The sequence below is a fragment of the Choloepus didactylus genome, chromosome 2 (assembly GCF_015220235.1).
Source record: "Choloepus didactylus isolate mChoDid1 chromosome 2, mChoDid1.pri, whole genome shotgun sequence".
Taxonomy (NCBI): domain Eukaryota; kingdom Metazoa; phylum Chordata; class Mammalia; order Pilosa; family Megalonychidae; genus Choloepus; species Choloepus didactylus.
The window spans coordinates 58,658,835-58,679,072 of NC_051308.1; the positions used below are offsets into that span (position 1 = coordinate 58,658,835).

At 45.2% G+C, this 20,238-nt stretch overlaps 1 protein-coding gene across 1 annotated transcript; it reads right to left on the bottom strand.

The window, feature by feature from the left end:
• Nucleotides 1–1,681: 1,681 nt before the first annotated feature.
• On the bottom strand, nucleotides 1,682–19,411 carry LOC119526146 (arginyl aminopeptidase). The gene is made up of 11 exons (XM_037825045.1): nucleotides 18,918–19,411; nucleotides 15,716–15,856; nucleotides 15,233–15,381; nucleotides 10,879–10,995; nucleotides 9,952–10,187; nucleotides 7,596–7,709; nucleotides 6,081–6,193; nucleotides 5,791–5,899; nucleotides 4,381–4,605; nucleotides 3,379–3,521; nucleotides 1,682–2,266 (listed from the first exon to the last, which is right to left on the bottom strand). The coding sequence occupies exons 1-11, from the start codon at nucleotides 19,362–19,364 to the stop codon at nucleotides 2,108–2,110; spliced, it is 1,953 nt and encodes a 650-aa protein (XP_037680973.1). The 5' UTR covers nucleotides 19,365–19,411; the 3' UTR covers nucleotides 1,682–2,107.
• Nucleotides 19,412–20,238: the final 827 nt, after the last annotated feature.

Here is a 20,238-nt window from a genome sequence, read left to right on the forward strand (position 1 = left end):
CTGCTTCTCAACTTTCTAGTCTCTAAACCTACTGAGTGTCTAGGAAAGAGGGCCCCTTCTACTGGGCCAGGGTTGGTCGGAGAGCCTGGGTTCCAGTAGTAGGATTGCCCCCAGCCCTTCAGGGGACCTCCCCCAAGTTGCCTAGGGCGGGCACACCCTCTACCCCGTCACTCACCCTGGAATGTGGGAGAACGAGCTTCTAGCCCCGGGACTACTCACATGCTCCCTGCTCTAAAGAGCACCTGGCGGGGAATCCTGAAGGTGGGGTGAGGAGGCTGTACAGAGAAAGGATATCAGCTCCCTTGCCTTCAGGGGGCTTAACAGGAGAAATGGCACTAAGATATATGAATTCCTGCAGGCTAACACCTTACCTCCAAGTATTAATGCCTTCAATAGCCAAGTGATGGTTATGGAAGCTGGGAAGACTTGGATTTGGAGTCAGTGCCTTAGAGGGGTGGAGGGCTGGGAGGGGAGATTCCAGGCCAGTGGTCAGAGCTGTGGAGCAGGAGATGGTGGCACAACCTCATCTTGGAGACTCAGGGGAGGGGCTGGGGGGTCATATAAGAGGGCAGGTACATCCAGTAGGGCTATTGGGTAGAAGTGGTGGAGGGTGGGACAGGCAACATTGCTCAGGATGCCCATGCTGGGGCATGTGAGGAGTCCAATAACAGCTTTCAGAGGAAGAGCATCCAGCCTTCTGCTTCCACAGTGACTTTTCATTATGACTGGGCTTTTTGTACAGAACAAAGAAGGATAGCCACTGGACTCAGAGCTGATAAGCTAGATACCAAGTTGGGGGTGGGAGAGGCCTCTGGATAGCCATAAAATAGTCCTCTAAGGACAGCCCTAAAGAGCTATGGAAACAGGTTATCAAAATGCCAGGAACAATAGTAGCTCTGATGATCCTGAGCCCCCAAATCCCTCTCCAAAGATCCAAAGTGCCCACTCTGTTGAAGCCCTGAGTGTGTCGTGGGACAGAGGCACTCACTAGCCTTCTCCTGGTCACCACTATTCTCCTGCTTTTGCCAAGAGTGAGAACAAATCTATTTAAGTGGCTGAGCTGTGTTCTTTTCTCAACCCTGTGCAGGAAAGAGAGGAGGCCAGTATTGATAATCTCAAATTCAAGGACAGAGCCACAAATGAAGACTGGTTCCGGATGCCCTGGTATCAAGAAAGGCAACTTAAATATATTTTTGTAACTTTCCCGTCACCTCACCATCCCCCAAACCCCAGTTGCTGTTTAGATCCCCAACATTGAAGCCAGGAAATGGCACGTTCTGAAGAGACTTTACTTACCACACCATTAAAATGGATACCTGAGAGCAAAGGCAGGTGGGCAGGTGAGGGCCAGTAAAGTCGCCAGGAATAGCAAGAAAGGCTAGGGAGAGTACACTGAAACCCATTTTTTTTTTTTTTTTTTGGAGATGCCAAAGATGAATGAAAATGATGCTGCAGAGAGAACTTAACTGCCTTTATAGAGAACTGGCAGGCTATTCATTTGTACATATTCCCTGCAGATCTCCATGACATACTGCCATATAGATTTTTCGTATGCATGTGTAGGACCCCCCACCTCCTTTAGCCTGGGGGTTCCCTAAGGGTCTCCCCCAGCAACCTCCTCAAAACACATGGACACAGAGAAGACACCTGGTAGAAGAAAGATAAGTCACTCAATCCATAATTCCAACTGAAATACTTTTCACTGAAAAACATTTATTAAAATAAAGGTTAAACCTGGAAAAAGAATTACCAAATGCCAGCCCTTTGCACAGTACTTGAAGAATCAGCAAAAAAATAAAAATAAAAATAAACTAAAAAAAGAAAATCCTCACTGCTCCTCCCTGGAGACTTAAGTGGGAAAGATGGAGAAGACTGTACCCACCAAACCTAGCAGCCTGAATGCTGAGGAGCTATGGGAAGTTCTCTGGTCTTGGGACTCAACATCCCAGAGATGTTCCCACCACAGCAGAGGTCCAAAAGGTCATACACATCTAAGCCCACCTGAGGGAATATGAACTTCAGAGAGTTGACTGAGGAACTGGAATTTGGCAACAATTATTTTGAACATCTGCAGTCTTAAAGGGGCAGAGGCTGCACACAGGAGCCTCTAACTGCCCTTGGGCTCCACAATCTGCCGGACGTAGTTGACGACGTTGCTGTGGAGCTGGGAGGCAGTAGACACAAAGGTCTCCTTGGCGAGGGCCCGGGCTGCCTCACTGCCACTCATCATCGCACGGTACAGCGGGAGGGTATACTTCTGCTTCCCCTGCGGGAGACACACATACACAAAGGACCTGAGCAGCCTGCTCACCGGGCTGCTCAGCCCTCCTGTCCTGCCCCTGGTAGGCACGGTCAGGTGGCAAAAGGGAGGTGGGCATCAGTGTGGGCACGGAGGGTCTCCCGGTCACAAGGCCTCTAGTTCTGGCATCTTCTCGGGAGCCACAGATTCATGGAGCTGGATCTCAATGTTCACTCCAGTCCATGATAACATAGAGGCAGGCATCTACTCTCCACAAAACAAAGAGGGTGGACACAGTGGGACTCCAAACTTTTAGAAAGCTGTAGGTGGTTAGCCAGCAAGTTCATAAGAGATAATCAGACACCAAAGGCTGCAGCACATGAAGTTGAGGGCCACATAAGGTCCAGTTGCAGTAAAGCCAAAGAAAATCCACAGGTCAGATTCACAGAAATGTAAGACAATTATTACATCATAAATTCCTCAAATCCAGAGGCCATCAGAGGACTCAGAATACTGCCAAACAGGTAAACAGATTCCCAGCTCTTGCTCCAAATAGATGGGGAATGAGAGCATTGCTTTGTATCTGGTAGCCCAGCTCCCTCCCTGCTCCAGGGCTCTGGGATCTGATGATGCTCCCTGTAAGAGCCCGCAGGCCCTTCCCCACCAGGGCAATTCCTTCGGGGTGCTCTAGGATCTGACTAGTGTCTGAAATGTCCCTAGGTCACAGGGCTTCCCCAGGGAGTAGAGACCTATAATCATACCCTTCACTAATCTCGCTTGTCCTTTGGCCTCTTTCCCTCTCGCCTTTTCCCCTTGCCCAGATCTGTGCATTGTTTCCAGTTTGGGGTTGGCTCTGAGCACCTTTTCTCCCTCAGGCTCACCAGCTGATCTGCAAAGCCTGTAGGAGTCTTCTTACCCCCAGGGTAACGCCCCCACAAGCCCTGCTTAATATCCAGACTGTTTAGCAGGGTTCTCCAGGAGGTTACTTTACCCTCCCTCTGCTCCTGAGTAGGGCAGGGTCTGTCTCAGGTGATGAGGGTCTGATGAGGCGCTCCACAACTGACTACTTGGACTGCTCTGAGTATGGCTGAGCGTCCTTCTGTGTGCCTGAGGGGGGTGAGTAGGCCAGGGTCACCCACCTGGCTCTGCAGAAAATCCTTCACTTTCCAGAAATCTTCCTGGTGGTCGTTCTTAAGGATGATTTGGCCCCATCGTAGCCGTAGCTCTGCATTCCGGGCATCTGAGATCTTTGGATATGTCTCTCCAAGTTTTTTCACATTCCCTGCAAAATAAAAAGAAAAAAAGAAATGGGCTGGTTAATGACTTTGTTGGAGGCCTACCTCCAGGAGCTGAGAAGCCCCATTCTCAGGGACACCGTGTGTCTGCCCTCAGGCCTTCCAAAGCATTGGGAATAAACTTGAAGGGGGTTCCAGACCACGCACTTCATTCATTCTGTTCATTTTATGCTCAGAAACAGCAATGTCCTGTTTTCCTGTTCGTCTTAATTTCTACGGCTCTTCCACCAAATGTTCCTTAATATTATTACAGGCCTTCTCCTTTCTTATAATCATCTTGTTTTTCCTTCCCCTTGCTTTTTTCTCCTACCACTAACCTGCTAAAAGCCATCTTGGTTTTAAATTTTTTCTGAATAACACCACTTGGTGAATATTATTTCTGACCTGAGCAGCAACATGGCATTAGTAGTTAAGAGTGGGTTCAAATCCCAGCCCCACTGTTTATTGGCTGTGTGACCTATTGTGCCTCAAGTTCATTCTCTGTTACCTGGGGATTATTATCATATCATGGTACCTACTGCACAGAGTTGTGAGGATCAAATGGGTTAACAGATCATGCTCTATGAACTTAGAAGAATTTCCTGCACAGATGGAAGAACTGATGAGTGCTAGCCTTTATTATTTCTGTTCCCACAGCACTTTACATGCATCCCCTACAGCCTTCTGCTGACGCATTCCTGACAAAACTGCTCCTGTCCACCTGCTGGCTTCCCTATTACATCTGGCAGTTGCCTAGGGGCAAGCATCCCAACTTCTTTTTGAGTCTCCCTCTGGCCCCTGATATAAAACTCTGCACATAAGGAGCCTCAATTCTCCACAATGAACAGATCACCCACTTTTTCTTACCAGGAGGGAGAGGTGATTTCTGGAGGATCTTATCTAGGAAGTAGACCAACTGGTAGGTCTTCCAGTTAGAGAGAGCCACAGCTTTGATGGCCTCCATATCTAGCTCCTTCATAACCCACAGCTGGGCTAGCTCTTCAGCAGGCTTCATGAGTAAGTCTCCAGGGGAGAGATCAGGGAGGTAGGGAGGCCAGCCAGGAGTATTCAGCCATCGATCAAACTCAAAACCTGTTTAGCAGAAGGAGAGAGAAGATGTCAGAATTTCTTGGGCAGGCTCACATTAAACTCTGTCCAAGCAAGAAACTTCCTGCTCTTGCCCGCCTCTCTCTATCCCAGAGTCTCTCTCTGAAATTTAACATCACAATCCCACCCAACTGCAACTATTTGTCCCAGCAGGGTTCAAGTTATAATGGTATCTAGAGACTATCACAGTAAGAGTGGACTGTACCTTTTTCTACAGTGACAGTAACATTGTGTTCTTTTTTTTTTTTTTTTTTTTTTGCCTTATTCAAGTCCACAATCCCCTCTGACACCAGAACAACATAGCGGTTAAGCACCTGGGCTCTAGGACCAGGTTGCCTGGGGTCCTACCCCAGCTCTGCCATTTATTAGCTAGGAGGCCATGGGCCTGTTACTTTACCTCTCCATGCCTCAGGTTTATCTGTGAAATGGGAGTGCCAGACCCTATCTTGCTTGGCCATTGCTGAGGATTAAATTAGCAAAAACAGGTAAAGAGCTTAGCATTCTGCCAGTGCATAATTATTAACTATCATCAGCTCCAGTCTCATGACCTGAAAAGCAGGGCTCCAACCACAGAGCAGGTGCTGCTAAGGCCTGACCAATCCCAGCCATCAGGGGAAGCTGACTTTGCCAGAGCATCACAGGGTGACTCAGTGTTCACCACACGAGGTGAAATTAGTTTAATGGACTACTCATTCCCAAACAGGATATTCTCCACTCTCTCTTAGATCATACTCCCCCTACTCCCCTAAAATCTAAATCAGGGCAGCCACTGGGATTTCCCCTCACTCAAAATGTGGCCATACAAGGCAACTCCATGTTCTCAAGTCAGGGGCTGCTGCCACTGGTACTGCCCTGTGGGTTTCAGCTTGGGCAGGAGCAGCAGCTCTCTAGGAAGAGTTAAGGATCTAATTATGGATGTTGAGGTACAAGGAAAATGAGAGAGAGAGTGGGTATGTGCAGAGAGTAAGGAAACAAAATGGGAGAAAATGTGGCAGAGAGGAGTCAAGAAGTTGTTTTCATGCAATAAAGCCTGGAATCCTGGGTTTGCTCCCCAAAACACCACTTACTAGATGGCTTTGGTGAGGTATTTTCCCACCCCATCTTAGTTTCTCCAAATGTCAGTGGGATGTAATTTTCTCCTGTCTCCTAGAAGCCAGTTCCTCTACTTACCTGGAATGGAATCCACTTTCCTTTTCTTAAGCTCAGGGAAATATTCCAAGTAGAATTCCAGGAAGTCATCAGCTAAGATACTTTGGAATTTAAATTCATCAACATAAGCCTGTAAAGAAAGAAGGTGCTTTTCAGTTACTCTCTGGACACACTGGTGAGTAGAGTCCCTTGACTTCTTGGGCCCTCGTCCAACCCCTGAACTTGTCTGCACCCGCCTTTACTCTTATACTGTGACCCAGCTGCTTTAACTGCTGCTCTTCCTTCTCTCCTCAGCTGAGAGTTGACTATACCTTGAGAAAATTGTCAAACTGATCCTGATCACCCACCAAGTGGGCCAGGTATGAGACAAAGCAGAAACCTTTCTCATAGGGGGTCTCATTGTAGGTATCATCTGGGTCAACGCCTGGAGGAGAAAGCAGACAAGATTTGAGCCATTTGTAACCTCTCATCCTCATTGACCCTCTATAGCTCCAGATTCAAAGACTAACTATGGAATAGATCAGAGTTCACCTTCCCCAGGGACAAGAAGTTTCCAGACATATCACGGCCTCTCTCTAGGCACTTCAAAGGAGATCTTAAGTGGCCAATAAGTATGAATCTAATAAGGGGACAAAGAATCCAGCTTCCAGAGGAAGCTCCTGAAATATCCTCTGCTCGGGTGGGTTCCATAGACTTACAGGATTAAGCACTGGGCACAATGTCTTCTTCTCCAGGCCTACTGGTCACCACCTCCACACTCAACTCCCCAGAACATGTTGTTTCTACAACTGCTTGAGACCAAAATTAACTAATTACCAGTGTACAAGAAATTTACTTTCATAGGTAAGGCATTGAGGAACATGAATTTCAACTGCACAGAAAGGTTTTAGTCATACATGGAATTAAAAAAAGTGTTAGAAATGAAAAACCTCTGAACTGGGAGACAGAGGAGGTGGACTGGAGTTCCAGCTACGCACAGATTGGGCGCATGACCTTGGACAAGTCACTAAAGTTGTTTGGCATTCAGTCCTATCCTCTGTAAGATAAGGTGACACTTGCTCAACACAACTCTCAGGTCTGACTTGATGATAAAAAAGGAATCAGAGGATGAATGGATAAAGAAAATGTATATATACACAGTTAAATATTATTCAGCTGTTAAAAGGAATAACAGATGCTACATCGATGAACCTTGAAGACACGCTGAGTGAAGTAAGCCAGACACAAAAGAACAAATATTGTATGCTCTCACTTCTATGAAATACCTAGAATAAGCAAATTCATAAAGACAGAAAGCAGATTACAAGTTACCATGGGTGGGGGTGGGAATGGGGAGTTAATAGGTACAGAGTTTCTGTTTGGAATGATGCAAAAGTTTTGGTAATGGCTGGCAGTGATGGTAGCACAACATTGTGAATGTAATTAACACCACTGAACTGTATTTGAAAGTAGTTAAAATTGGAGATGTTATGTTGTATACATGTTACCACAATAAAAACAACAAAAACAACAAAAAAGCAGGTGAAAGGAACAAACAAGAAAAGGAATGGCAACATGCCTTGTAAATGATTTGGACCTGTAGAGATGTACATAGTAGTAAAAAGTCATTAAGACCTTCACAGAACTGGAGAGAACACCTATCTGGCTGAAGGAGCTTAGGTTCAGTCTGCCTAGAGGCCAGTTGATGGCTAAAAAGAGCTCTAGAAAGCCTCTGCCTCCCCAAGAAAACATTCTAAATGTGCACGGATCAACCTGAAGCTCAAAGTAACTTGGGGCTCCAGGCTCAGTTTAGGGGAGGGGGTGCCAGCCAGAGGAACCTCCAGGACCTGGTTCAATCTTCACTCGGAGCTTGTTGAGTGGGTGATCCTCTCCAGTGATGTCCATGTGCTGCCGCAGCAGAGCCCGCCCTGTTGCAGCTTCCAAGCAGGTGTAAGCAGACCCTGGAGAAAAACAAACCATAAGCCCCAAGGAAGAGTATGTCAGCGCATCCAAGTACATTCTCCTGACAGAAGAGGCTGTGCTGCCCCCTTGTGACCACAAAGAGAAGGATGGCATGTTTCAAATGGTTACCCTCCCGGGGACCTGAGGGCAAAAAGAGCCACCCACGGAGACCTGACTCAGCTCCTAGTCCTGCTGCTCTGGGCTGCAGAGGACTTGGTGAGCTCCAGCTGCCGGCCTCTCCCATAAATGAGGGCTGGGAGAATCACACTTGTTCTCTCCTCTAATGGTTACATTTCCCTGTCAATTTATTTTTATTTTTAGATACGGTAATCTGATCTTCTATGAAAGATCTGACTTTTTCTGTCAAACAAGAGAAACTGACATCCAAAATCTTTCTAAGGGTCTCTAAGTCTCCTGGCTCTAAAAAAAGAATAATGACTGAGGAAATGGTGGAGGGGAAGGAGACTGGGGATTTCAACCGGCCAGTTCTGCCACTTACTAGATGTTCTGACTCTGGGCAAGTTACTGAACCTCTTCAGTTTCTTCTTCTGTGCAATAAGATAATATAGGCTCTGCAAGCTTCTGAGAGCCTGATTAAGACATTCGTAAACAGGTTCTCGCTCTATATACTCTGGATGAAAATACAAATTCATACAAACTTTCTGGGAGACAATGTCTAAAAAGCCTCAAATATGTTGAGACCCAGAAATTATGTTTCTAGGAATTTATCCTTATTGAAATATTGAGATATCCATTATAATTTATATGTTAGGATGCTTGTCAAAATATTTCAATGGGAGATTTGGAAACAGATTTAGCAACGGATATAGATATTCAGTGAATACAATATGAAACATCCATATTATGCAGTTTTAGAAGAAAATATAATGACTTTGGAAAATGTTTAACTTTATTAAGTTTATAAAAAGAAAGCTGGTTGTAAAACCATATATGGTCTAATAATTCATGCACTCACACAGAAAAATGTTTGAAAGGATATATACCAATTATCTCTGGACAGTGAGATTATGGACAGATTTTCTTCTCTTTTTTGTGCTTTTCTATATATATAGATCACGATCAGAGAAAATAATAAAAATATGTATTATTTGTATGCTAAATTATGTACCCAGAAAAAGACATGTTCTTAATCATAATCCATTCCTGTGGGTGTGAACCCACAGTACATAGGACATTCTGAAGATGTGATTTTTAGTTAAGATGTGGCCCAAATAAATGAGGTTGAGCATTAATTCTATCACCAGTGACTTCTGAAGACAAAACCACGTGGAGGAGCAGAAGCTAGAAGTCAACGGAACTAGAAGAGAAAAGAAAGGACACTGCCGTATGACAGAAAAGCCAAGAACCCGAGGATCATCGCGGGCAGCCAGCCCCAGAACGCCACACTCTCCAAGGACAAAGCATCGCCTTACTGATGACTTATTTTGGACTTTTCCTAGCCTCAAAACCGTGAGTCAATAAATTCCCGTTGTTTAAACCAACCCATTGTATGCTATTTGTTTTAGTAGCTGGGCAACTAAAACAAATAATAAATGTTATATATTTTTAAAGCACCTGATACACGACGGGTTCTCAATAAACAGGATAGTTCAGATAAATGGTTTTTTTTAAAGCACAGGCTATGGAGTCTAGCACTTGGGCTCAATTCAAGGCTCTGTGCCAGCACCAGCTAAGTGGCTTGAGCACATTTCTTATACTCTCTGAATTGTAGTTTCCTCACATTTAAAATGAAGATAGTATCTATTTCATAGAGCTACTGTGAATTGTTAAATGATGTATATTTATAAGGTGCCTAGGACAAAGCTGGTACACAGGTGTTCGGTAGGAACTAATGATTATAATAATGCTATGATACATTCATAAAATGAACCTGCCATCTGGGTGAATGACCCCAGGAGTTATGCCTGGTTTTAGGGAGAACATTGTATCAAGTATGGCTTCAACTTGGGGGAAGAGGGTGGTCTGACTGTTATTTTACCTATTAGTTCATTCATTCAATTTTCCCACTGCTTCAACTGATTCTAGTGACATGCAGTGAAGTGGAAATTATTTACTTAAAAACAATAGCTTTAATTCTACCTTAGTCCCCCATGCCTTTCACCTGAGCTTTCTGTACTACAACCTCCTCCCTTGACACCCTACCTGTATCCTGAACTCCCAAAAGGAGAACACACTGGCCTCACAGGCTAAAGAAGGACAGGGGCCTGAGGGCTGGCTTACCGAAGAGGAGAGTGGAGATCCTCCTCTGGGCATACATGGTGAAGCCTTCATTGAGCCAGAATTCCCCCCAGTTGGCATTGGTGACCAGGTTCCCAAACCAGCTGTGGGAGATCTCATGGATGATGACATCAGCCAAGGAGCGGTCCCCTGCCAGCAGGCAGGGGGTGACAAAAGTCAGGCAAGGGTTCTCCATTCCTCCAAATGGAAAGGACGGTGGCATGAAAAGCAGGTCGTACCTGCCAAGAAAGTGAGAGGTCATGGAGAGGCCCCAGCTCTCTGGAACAGACCTCGCCTCACTTCCCTGAGCAATGATTTTTTCCAGCCTCCTTCCCAGCCCGAAGAGATGCGGCCACTGAACAAGCAGTGTAGACTCACGGGTCCAGGGCTGAAAATGAAACCTAGCTCCTCAGGCCTTCTCCCCAGTGGCTCCCCTGACTGTCTGGGACTTTTCTGGGTGGAGTTTGCTTTCTCTTCTGCTTCCCTCTCTACTTCCAAGCAGGGTGTGAGCATATTATCAGCTCTATCACATTTAGCTTACTGGAAGCCAATTTTGGGGTCAGAAAGACCAAAGTGGACCATTTTATCTAAGAAGACTGAAGATGTAAAAGGAAAACAATGGAGTGTGGGGCTACTTCCAGCAACAAGGAAAGGCAAGTCAACAAAGGCCCCCTGACCTTGTTTCCCTATCACCAAACTGAGCAACTATGAGGCACATTTTTATCACCTCAGGAACCCTCTCTCCCAGGGTCCCCTCCTCAGCAACAATGGATGAGGCCTGGTTCATCTCTTCCTCCTCTCCTTCACTTCTGGGGCTGGGGAAACTTTGCTCTAGGAGACAGAAGGAAGAGAGGCAGCACCAGAAGAGAGAGAGTGGGAAATCAGAGAATCGGTTTTAAAAAAGACACTAGAGCCAAAGTGACACCACACCTTCCCCAGACGTAGGGTCCGAAAAGTTTTTCTCCTGTTGCCAAAAATTCTTCTATCACCCCGTTGTACTCCTCCTTTGCGGCCTCTATCAGACAGGGCTCCGCCCACACACGGCTCCTAAAGACAAGAGCAGAGATTGCAGAGGGGTATTCAGAGACCATCTGGTGACCTGATCCTGAAAGGACCTGCAGAAAACTGGCCTTAGTTTCCTATTTGAGCCAAATGAATGTGACAGTTTGCTCAGCCAGACACAAGAGATGCAAGATCAGGTCACCTGCACAGATAAAGCAATCTGCTCACCACAGCTGCGAGGTAAGAACCCGTCAGCCTCATGGAGGTAGCAACTGCCTCCTCCAGGCAGCAGGAGCCTAGGGCTCTAACGCTGAATGTGAGCTTGCAGAAGTTAGTTAGCCTCCCCGAGCTTCAGTTTCCTCAGGCGTAAAACTAGTGAAGATTAAATAAGATAGCATATAAAAGCCCTTCATACAATAAATCATTAGTCAATAATCATCAATAAAATAAATCTGAGGGCTGTTATGTTATGGCCCTTGGACAATAAATATTAGTTCCCTTCTCCCTGCTTTTAAGAGAGGTCTAGAAAGGATTCTCTGTAAAAGAATCTTTGGAATTGAAAAGAGCCATAAGAGAGAGATGAACCTATAAATGTTAATAGAGAATTAACTGCTTATTTTCTTAGGTGCAATAATGGTATTGTGGTTATAAGGGAGCAGCATGTCTTTATTCTCAGGAGGGGCAAGCTTGCTTTTAAAGGATTTAGCAAAAATAAAAACAAACCCACACTTAAATAAAACTGATATGGGAAGACAGGTGGGTATACGGATGTTCAATGCATTATTCTCTCCTGGACGCTCCGCAGAACTGCTCTCCTGCAGAACACACTGAATGGAGACAGATGGCAAAGTTTGAGGCCAGCATGAAGAAGGGCTTTCTCTCTGCCTTTGCAGAACCTCAGAACTATTCTAGCAAGAGGAAAAGGAACAGGTAAACCAGATCAGGTGTTCCCCAAGTGGGCCTTGAGGATTTGGGGACTGAAGGTCCCTTCCCAAGTCCAGCTCTCTGACGTGGGAAAGGCATTTGGGGTCTAAATTGTAAACACTCTGTCAAGCAGGTTGATTCAGGCTGACAACCATTTATATGGCAAATGCAATGAGAGGCAGCACCGGATGCTGTGGGAGTTCAAGAAAGGACACACGATCCAAGCTGGGACTCCACTTTTGGCATTCAAATGCCATGTGAGCTGAATCGTGAAGATCAATGACACTTAGCTAGGCAAGGAAAGATGGGTATGGTAGTTATGTATAAAGGATTATCAAAAGCAAAGGCCTAGCAGTGGAAAGCTTCACTGTCCATGTGAGAAACCACCACGAGTCTGGTATTACTAAAGAGTGCAGTATCAGAGTGGGGGCAGGAGATGGAGCATGAGAGTCACAAAGGGCCTTATCTGTCACATCACAGAACTTGACCTTCAGAGCCATAGGAGTGTTTTAAGCAAATAAGTGATATTGTCTGATTTAGTTTTGAGAGACATCACTCTGGCTGCAGTACACAGAAAACATACTGAACTACAAAAGCAGATGACCTTCCCCAAGGAAAGCATGTAGGAGAGAAAAACAGGTCAGTGACAGAACTCTGGGAAACAGTGACACATAAGGAGCTCGACAGAGAAGAGGCCACAAGGGAGACTAGAAATGAATAACCAGGAGGTCTTAAATCTCAACTTTTCACTAGGAAACCAAAAATAGATCATCTGCTTGGAGTGAGTACATGGGGTTTAAACAGGGAATTTGAAGAGAACAGTAAAGTCTTAGAACAGCCTAAGGGGAATGAGACAGAAAAACAATTAAAAGGACTGTTGAGCAATATTAAAAGCACCCCTATAGTTGAAGACCATACATTTATTTTATTTTTCTTGAAAACCACATAAATGTCCATCTCAACTTTTCTTTAATTCCAACTTTTCAGTAGGAAACCAGAAATATATAGCAGTCACATTATTTTCCCCATCTTCCAAACCTCCAGGTGTAGAAGTGGAGAAAGGGAATTGCGGGATCTGGGGCTGAGACACTGTAGAAGCAGTTCAGTGAGCAACTGGGTCAGAAAGACAAGCCTGGCCAGGAGAGGCTGACTGTCCAGAAGAAATGTGCGGTGTGAGGCAAGGGAGCCTCTAGGAGCTCAAGGAGCAGGTACAGTGGGATATAAAAGAGAGAGACTATCAGAAAACTGGAAGGTTAGTGGGATGGGGTCAGACAATGAATAAAGCTAAGGTATTTAAAATTTCCAATATGGTATTATTCAGGTTAATGACTAAGTCTAGGCATTGCACCGTGAGTGTGGGTGGCTGAGTGGATGGAGAAGTGGGGTTGAGGAGTTCAAGAAACCCTGAAGCCAGGTATAGTTGAATGGGTCATCTACCTGGAGGGTCAAATGACCAGAATGATGTGACAGAACACAAGGCTGAAAAAAAGACCAGGGTACAGAAGTCAAAATATTTAAGGAATTACTTTATGAACTGATCCATCACCAGCTTGGATATCGTTAAGTCCTTTGGCCCACAATACTTCAGCTTGGTACAACCACCTGAAAGTTTAAGATATGCTAGACAGGGGTCATTCAAGATACTTCCATCAGGGCACACATTTCTTTCAAAAGAAGTTAGGATGCTCTCAGTCAAGCTAGAATCTTGTTACAAGTAGTACAATGAAAAGAACACTGGATTCGAAGTAGAGATACCTTGAGTTTGAATTCTAGTTCTGCCAACAATTTGACCTGGCACAACCCATTGCATCAGAGTCTATTTTCTCATCTGCAAAATGGAGACAATCCCTCAATGGGTTGATATAAGGATTAAAAGAGAAGCTACATATAAGGGTCTACTAGAATATATCCATTACTCTATTCTACCCAGGATTTTCCTCCTGTGGTAACAGGAACTAGAACTGGTCACATACTTTGCCAGAAGACCCTCCCATTTAACACACCCCACACGGTACCTATAAAACCCTAAGACTTGATCCATGAGGTAAGGGCTGTCCGCCTAATAGAGAAAGGAATAAATCATCATCACCACTTAAATCAATTCTGCCACCTGAACTGATGTCATTTTATCACAGAGAGTTCAGAAAAATCATTATCCATATGTTTTGAATATATTGTTTCCTTATTTCCCATTAATAGTTCATTCCAAAGAACTTTAGTAAAAATAAATTCTCTGAGATAGATGGGTAGGTGGATGGATGAAGGGATGGATGGATGGATGGAAAGAAAGTACAATATAGCAAATGTGGCAAAATATTAAAAGTTGATGGATCTGGGTATCTGGGTGAGAGGTTTGTTGGAGATCTCTGTATGGGTTTTGTATTATTTTTGCAACTGTCCTGTAAGTTAGAAATAATTTCAAAATAAAAAGTAAAAAAAAAAAAAAAAGTAAATTCTTTGAAATGACATTCCTTTATTTATCTATTATCCTGTCTATTATATAAAGACAGCTCTTCACGAGAGGAGGACACACTGTCTTCAAGAGCGTGTGTGCTGGAAGCAAATACCAAGAGCATCCCATCAATTTTCCATCTGAAACCCAGGAACTAAGATTTATGATAAAAGCAGTGCTACTGAGCCTAGCTATGATGTCTGAGACCTGTAAATAATCCTGTCTAGGACAACACCACTTCCAGGTACAGAACCAGGAAATGTGTCACAGCTTGACCATCCAATCTTTTATCCTCTCGCAAGTGGCAGATAATATGATAGCCAGGAAAAACCTATCCTCCATGTCAAATTTCTTTTCTCAGGAAAGATTACAAAATCCTTTTTTATTTCCACAAATCCATTTAACATCATGGAGGTACCTGGGTTTAGGTTTGTGTAAGTCAGAAAGGAGATTCTACTTCCCTCTGTAGAGGGAATGAAATAAAAATTGGATATTTGAAATTCAGTGCTAGAGAAAATGGAGAACTTTGGTAGACACACACACACACAAACAGCAAATACAGTTGCTAGAAAGGAATTTAGAGCTTAAAAATACTAATGAGATCACACTTCTAAAACTGCTACTTAAGCTCCAACACCCCTCTGCAATCCAACCCAGCACACAGCTACTACTAGCCAGTCTGATCATCTCATTCCAGACAGGAAGAACAGAACTGAAGGGAGTGAGAAGAGGGGAGAAAAGGAGCACTTCCTCTGCTCTACACATGCTGCATGACTTTCTGCTGCAGAAAGGCTGCACAGAGAGGACCTGAGAATGCCCCAAGAAACACCCAGCACATCCTCTGGCCATTGTCCTCCTTGCCGCTTAGGTCAATCTAACCTTGCCTGTGGGGTCTTTGTTTCCTACCTGGGTCCAACTTCAGCCGAAACCAGATCTCCGATGGCCAAAGCTATCAGATAGGAGGGAATGGGCTGAGACATCTGGAAGAAGAACTTATTTGGACCTCTCTTCTCCCAGGTGTTAGCACTCATCACAGCTGTGAAGCCATCTGGGACCTGACAACAGAGAAAGCTTATGAGATTTTACCTGGAGAGAGTCTCTTTTTGATTAGCTTGCAGAACAGCATGACCAGCAACCTGCATGGGTGATGATAATGACCCAGAATCCATCCTGGGGAACACAAAGGTTCCAAGAAATCAAACTGTGCTAAACTGATAGGATTTAGAGGAAGGCTATATAAAATTTCTACTGGTGGATGAGTTTGGGAGTAAGGAATTGTTCACAGGTCCCAATGGATGGATATTATGATTTACCAACTAAAATGTGACTTAGATATGAAATTATTTCTTCAATCCCAAGGGCAGGTGCATCTAACTTTAGTACCCTTACCTCAATAAGGGCTGAGTATTTATACTTCACTGCTGGAGTGTCGAAGCAAGGGAAGAAGGCCCGGTTTAGGACAGCCTGACCTTGGGTGTAGACAAAGGGCTTCTTCTTTTCTGCTGTCTGCTCAGGAGCCAACCAGCAAACCTAAGAGAAGAGAAGAACATTTCAGAACTGACAATCTCTGCATATGCTTGGTCCGGCCAGAGAAAAGGAGCTGGTTGGCATGGGGGAATTTTAGGTAATCCTTAAAATCATTCTGCCAACCAGTTTGGCTCTGACTGGGAGGTTCTCTCCTATCGTGCGTTTAATCTACCCTGGAATCCATGCCAAGGTATTACCTCCACTTCAAAGGACAGAGCCAAAAAGGGTCCATTCCTTGCTGTATTGCAAGTCACCTCAAGAATCTCACACCTGGCCTTGGACCCTGTCACTGTCCCCACATCTGTGTCCTCCTCACTATAGTAGCTTCTCACCAAAAAACAAATCCTATTTGGACCTGCCATAATAGACACAGAAAAGCAGAAGCTACTGGGAGTCAGTGATTAATATATGCTCTCCATTCCTCAAATGGACTCTTTCAGAATATATATATTTTACATTATAGGCACTGGCTATACGATTCTTAATTTGTTTCTGCTAGCCCTTAAACCAAGGGCAAATCTGAATGACTGTAACAAACCCAATTTTTGCCTACAGCAAAAAGGGGATCACTTACAACAGAAACAACCAGGGGTGTAGAGGGTACTGTCAGCACCAAAAGCAATTCAGAATTTAAAAAAGAACTGGATTATTCCAGGAAGGTTTCATAGGGATACCAAAACTTTCTGGTTAGGACTTCAAAAGTGAGCAGGGAAGCAGGCTCTGGAATGGGTGGGAGGCACAACTGGGCAGGTATAATGAATGGCCTTGAATATGGGGGTATCTGAGACCTATTAAAAGAGGCATAGGAAGCATCTTGGGTTTTTCTTTGCTTGAGTTTTTGTTTTGTTTGCATGTGAAAACTTCAATGGGTCTGCTTCTGAAGAATAAAGTATGGAAAAGGGGTGAAAAAAAAATAGCAAATTTACGGTGGAGAAACTGGCCAAACACTACTTAAGGCAGGTGATTGAGGTTAAAAAAACACATCATAAATCAGGTTGTTTCTATGTGCTCTTGATACGTGTGATGAAAATGGTTCTACCTCTGTGATTCTCCTCTCAGATACCTACAACCCCAGTCCATTCATAAGAAAAACAGACAAATTCCAATAAAGGGGCCTCCTACAACGTATCTGATCAGTCCTCCTCAAAACTGTCAAGGTCATCAAACAAGGAAAGTCTAAGAAACCATCAGAGCCAAGGGGAGCCTTAGGAGACAGGACAGAGAAATATGATCTGGTATCCTAAGTGGGTCCTGGAATAGAAAAGACATTAAGTGTAAACTAAAGAAATATGAATAGACGATGGGCTTAAGTTAATGATAATGTATCGACAGTTTCATTAATTATCAATTTAATATCGTAAAAATATAAAATATTAATAATAGGGGAAAACTGTACGATGGAGGGATGATATGGGAACACTACTATCTGTTCAAATATTTCTGTTCATCTAAAACTGTTGTAAAAAAGTCATTAAGAATTAATTAATATATATAGGGTCCTTGATATGTATATAGGCAACTAGTTTAACTTATGACAAGCACTTAAACTAGGGCCTGACACATGTTAACAAATATTATCATTCCCTCCACCACAATTCCTTACTCATCATCTTTGCTTGAGTTTTTTAAAGCAATGACAAGAAAAGGAAATGAAGGAAGAAGCCTGGCAGTATGTACCCTGAAGAGTCTGAAGTAGGGAGAGGCTGCACCAGTGATGCGGTGAGAACGCTCACTGGGATGGTGGCAATGAGAAGAGGGGAAGGAATAATACAAGCACCATTACTTAAGACCTTCATGGTGTAAAGGGCAGTTTGCTGTAAAGCATGGGTCTCTGCCAATTTAATTTTGATGTTTTATTTTAGGTGCCACTTCCAGCAGGTAAATTCAGGGAGGACTTAATTTCTCTAGTCACCCGGTTTAATTTCTAGTTTCTGCTCCAAAGCAGGAACCATAACATAATAGAGCAACCAAACACATTTACAGACATTACGGTATCCCCAGAGGGCACTGGGTTTTTCCTTTGCCTTACAGTCTTGCACTGTGCTTTGGACTTTCATTTTTTAAACAAGTTTTATCATAAGGTTCACTTATTCCCTCGACGGTGAAAAAGGAATCAGAACTGCCCTTTGAGCCAGTTCTAAGAGCAAAGGGGAAATGCCAGCTAGATAAGAAACTTTCAATCCTAGGAAGGCAGTCTAAAGTGAAACCCACCCTATCAGAGAAAACCCCGGCAGCCACCACCTGAGGACTCTCCATGAAGGACTTTTTGACTGACTCTTAAAGGTTGTGAGCCACATAACCTTCCATTCCCTCATTTCCAGTATCTGTCCACCCAAAGTTAAGAGTCAACTAATAGCGAGAAGGCCAAAATATGCCTACTACATCCTAATTCCAGTTCTCACTTTTATTCAAATTCTTTTGTTAAACGAATCCAGGACTTCTCAGGAGGAAATGAAAATAATCATCTACACTTCACAGTTGTTGTAGCCTGTGGAACTACAAAACTGCACAAAACAAAGGGACGAGTCAGCATCCCGCTAATTAACCAGCATTGCCCAGGGCCGCAAAAAGCAGAAATTAAGTAGCTGATTCGTCAGGGTTCTAGGCCCCAAAGCCCCATGACAGCGTTAAGTTCGATTTAAATTCGTAATACAGGAAGCCACGCGGGATCGAGTTACAAAGGGAATGCCTCCTCCGGCAGAAATGGAAACTAGACATGGGGGTGTGTGATAAAACAGAATGTGGGATAAGCTGGGCAAGCCACTAGAATCAGCAGCAAGTAGAGTCAAGAAGGATGGGAAGGACGAATGGTGTACAGCACGATGGCTAGATCGCTAAGAAGCCGAAAGCAAGGCAGCCCGTAAGGAAGAGGGAGCTGAAGGTGTGAAAACCAGGGGCGGTGACCAAGGAGAGGTCGGGGCCCCCATCCAGCGCAGGGCTGTAAATTCTCCTCCTCTAGGAGTGAGGATAAGTGCCTGTCCAGAGGCCGGAAGCACGAAGGGGAAGAAGCTGGGGGAGGCCGGCGGCATGGGCCGGGCGGGCGGGGCCCGAGGGGCGCACTCACCCCGGGTCCCTCCCCGACGCGATAGGTGAGCTGCACTTGGAAGCACTCGCCCGCGCGGCAGGGCTGCGGGAGGGCCACGCACAGGGCCTGGCCGTAGCGCGAGAACGGCCGCGTGTGGAAGGGCACGGGCTCCGCGGACGGCTCCTCGGAGCCGGGCCGCTCCCGCCGCAGCGCCGCCGCCGTCACCTCGAGGCATGGGTGCGAGTCGAGCCTCAGCTCGGTGGCGTTCTCGGGCGCCAGGCAGCGCAGCTCCAAGACCGCCATGCCGCTCAGCGCCCGGCTTCCGGGGCCCGACCCCGGCGGTCCGAACTCAGCCCGGAGGTCCAGGTGCAAGTGCAGCATTTCGAAGGCCCGGAAGCTGGAAGCCGAGGCTACATCTGCGGCCTGCGCAGAATGCAGCCGCCGCCCGACCGCGCTGCCGCCAGTCGAACGCCCACCGCTCGCCATGGTCCCGCAGCCTCGTTCCGCACCCGCGGAAGAAGTCCGCGAGCTTCGTGGGCGGTCGCGGAAAGCCACGCCTCCGCGCTCAGGCCACGCCCCCCGCGGGAGAGGTCTTGGTTGGGTCCGCGCCTCTCCCGAACTCTGGGATCAGATCACGCCACTCTCTCTTGCTCTGTAGCCCAACTCTTCTAGCTCTACACAGGTACCTGGGACTTTGGAAGAGGGTGGTGGGGAAACCTGTCCACATTTGTCCAGTTACCTACTGACATGTTACGGTAGACCTGGTGGGACATTCCTTCTCAGCTGACGTTTCCTGTTTCCTGATCTTGCAGGTAGGCTGCCAACTTAATAATAACAGTTATTAGATCTGTGGGTCATCGTGGGTAGGTCGCTGAATCTTTCCAAGCCTCTTCATGCACTTGTAAAATAGGAGTTATAAAACTCTATCTCACGAGATAATTGTGTGAATTCTGTCAGATCATGTGTCTGAACACACGTGGTAAACAGCAAAACCCCATATAACTGCACAGCATTCCACCTCAGGTCATGGCCCATCCCCCAGAGCCTCTGGGTACACCTGTCTTTCCATTCTAACGCAGAGGGCCGGGGAATGAGCAGCACACAGTTTAACACTTGGCTGGCTGTCTATCATGTATCACTTTTTTCTCCCTTACCGTACTGTAAAGCTTATTGAGCTAGAGAAATATTTACGGTTAGTCTTCTGTACCAATGGGTTACAAAAGGCCTTTTGTGAGTAGGAGCTGAGATAAATAAGAACAACGTAGGGAGTTGTTTATAAAAGCAAATGGTATCCCATTATATGCTTCCTAGTTTAATGGTGTTGAAATATATTTTAATTTATGAAATGATGCTTATGGTA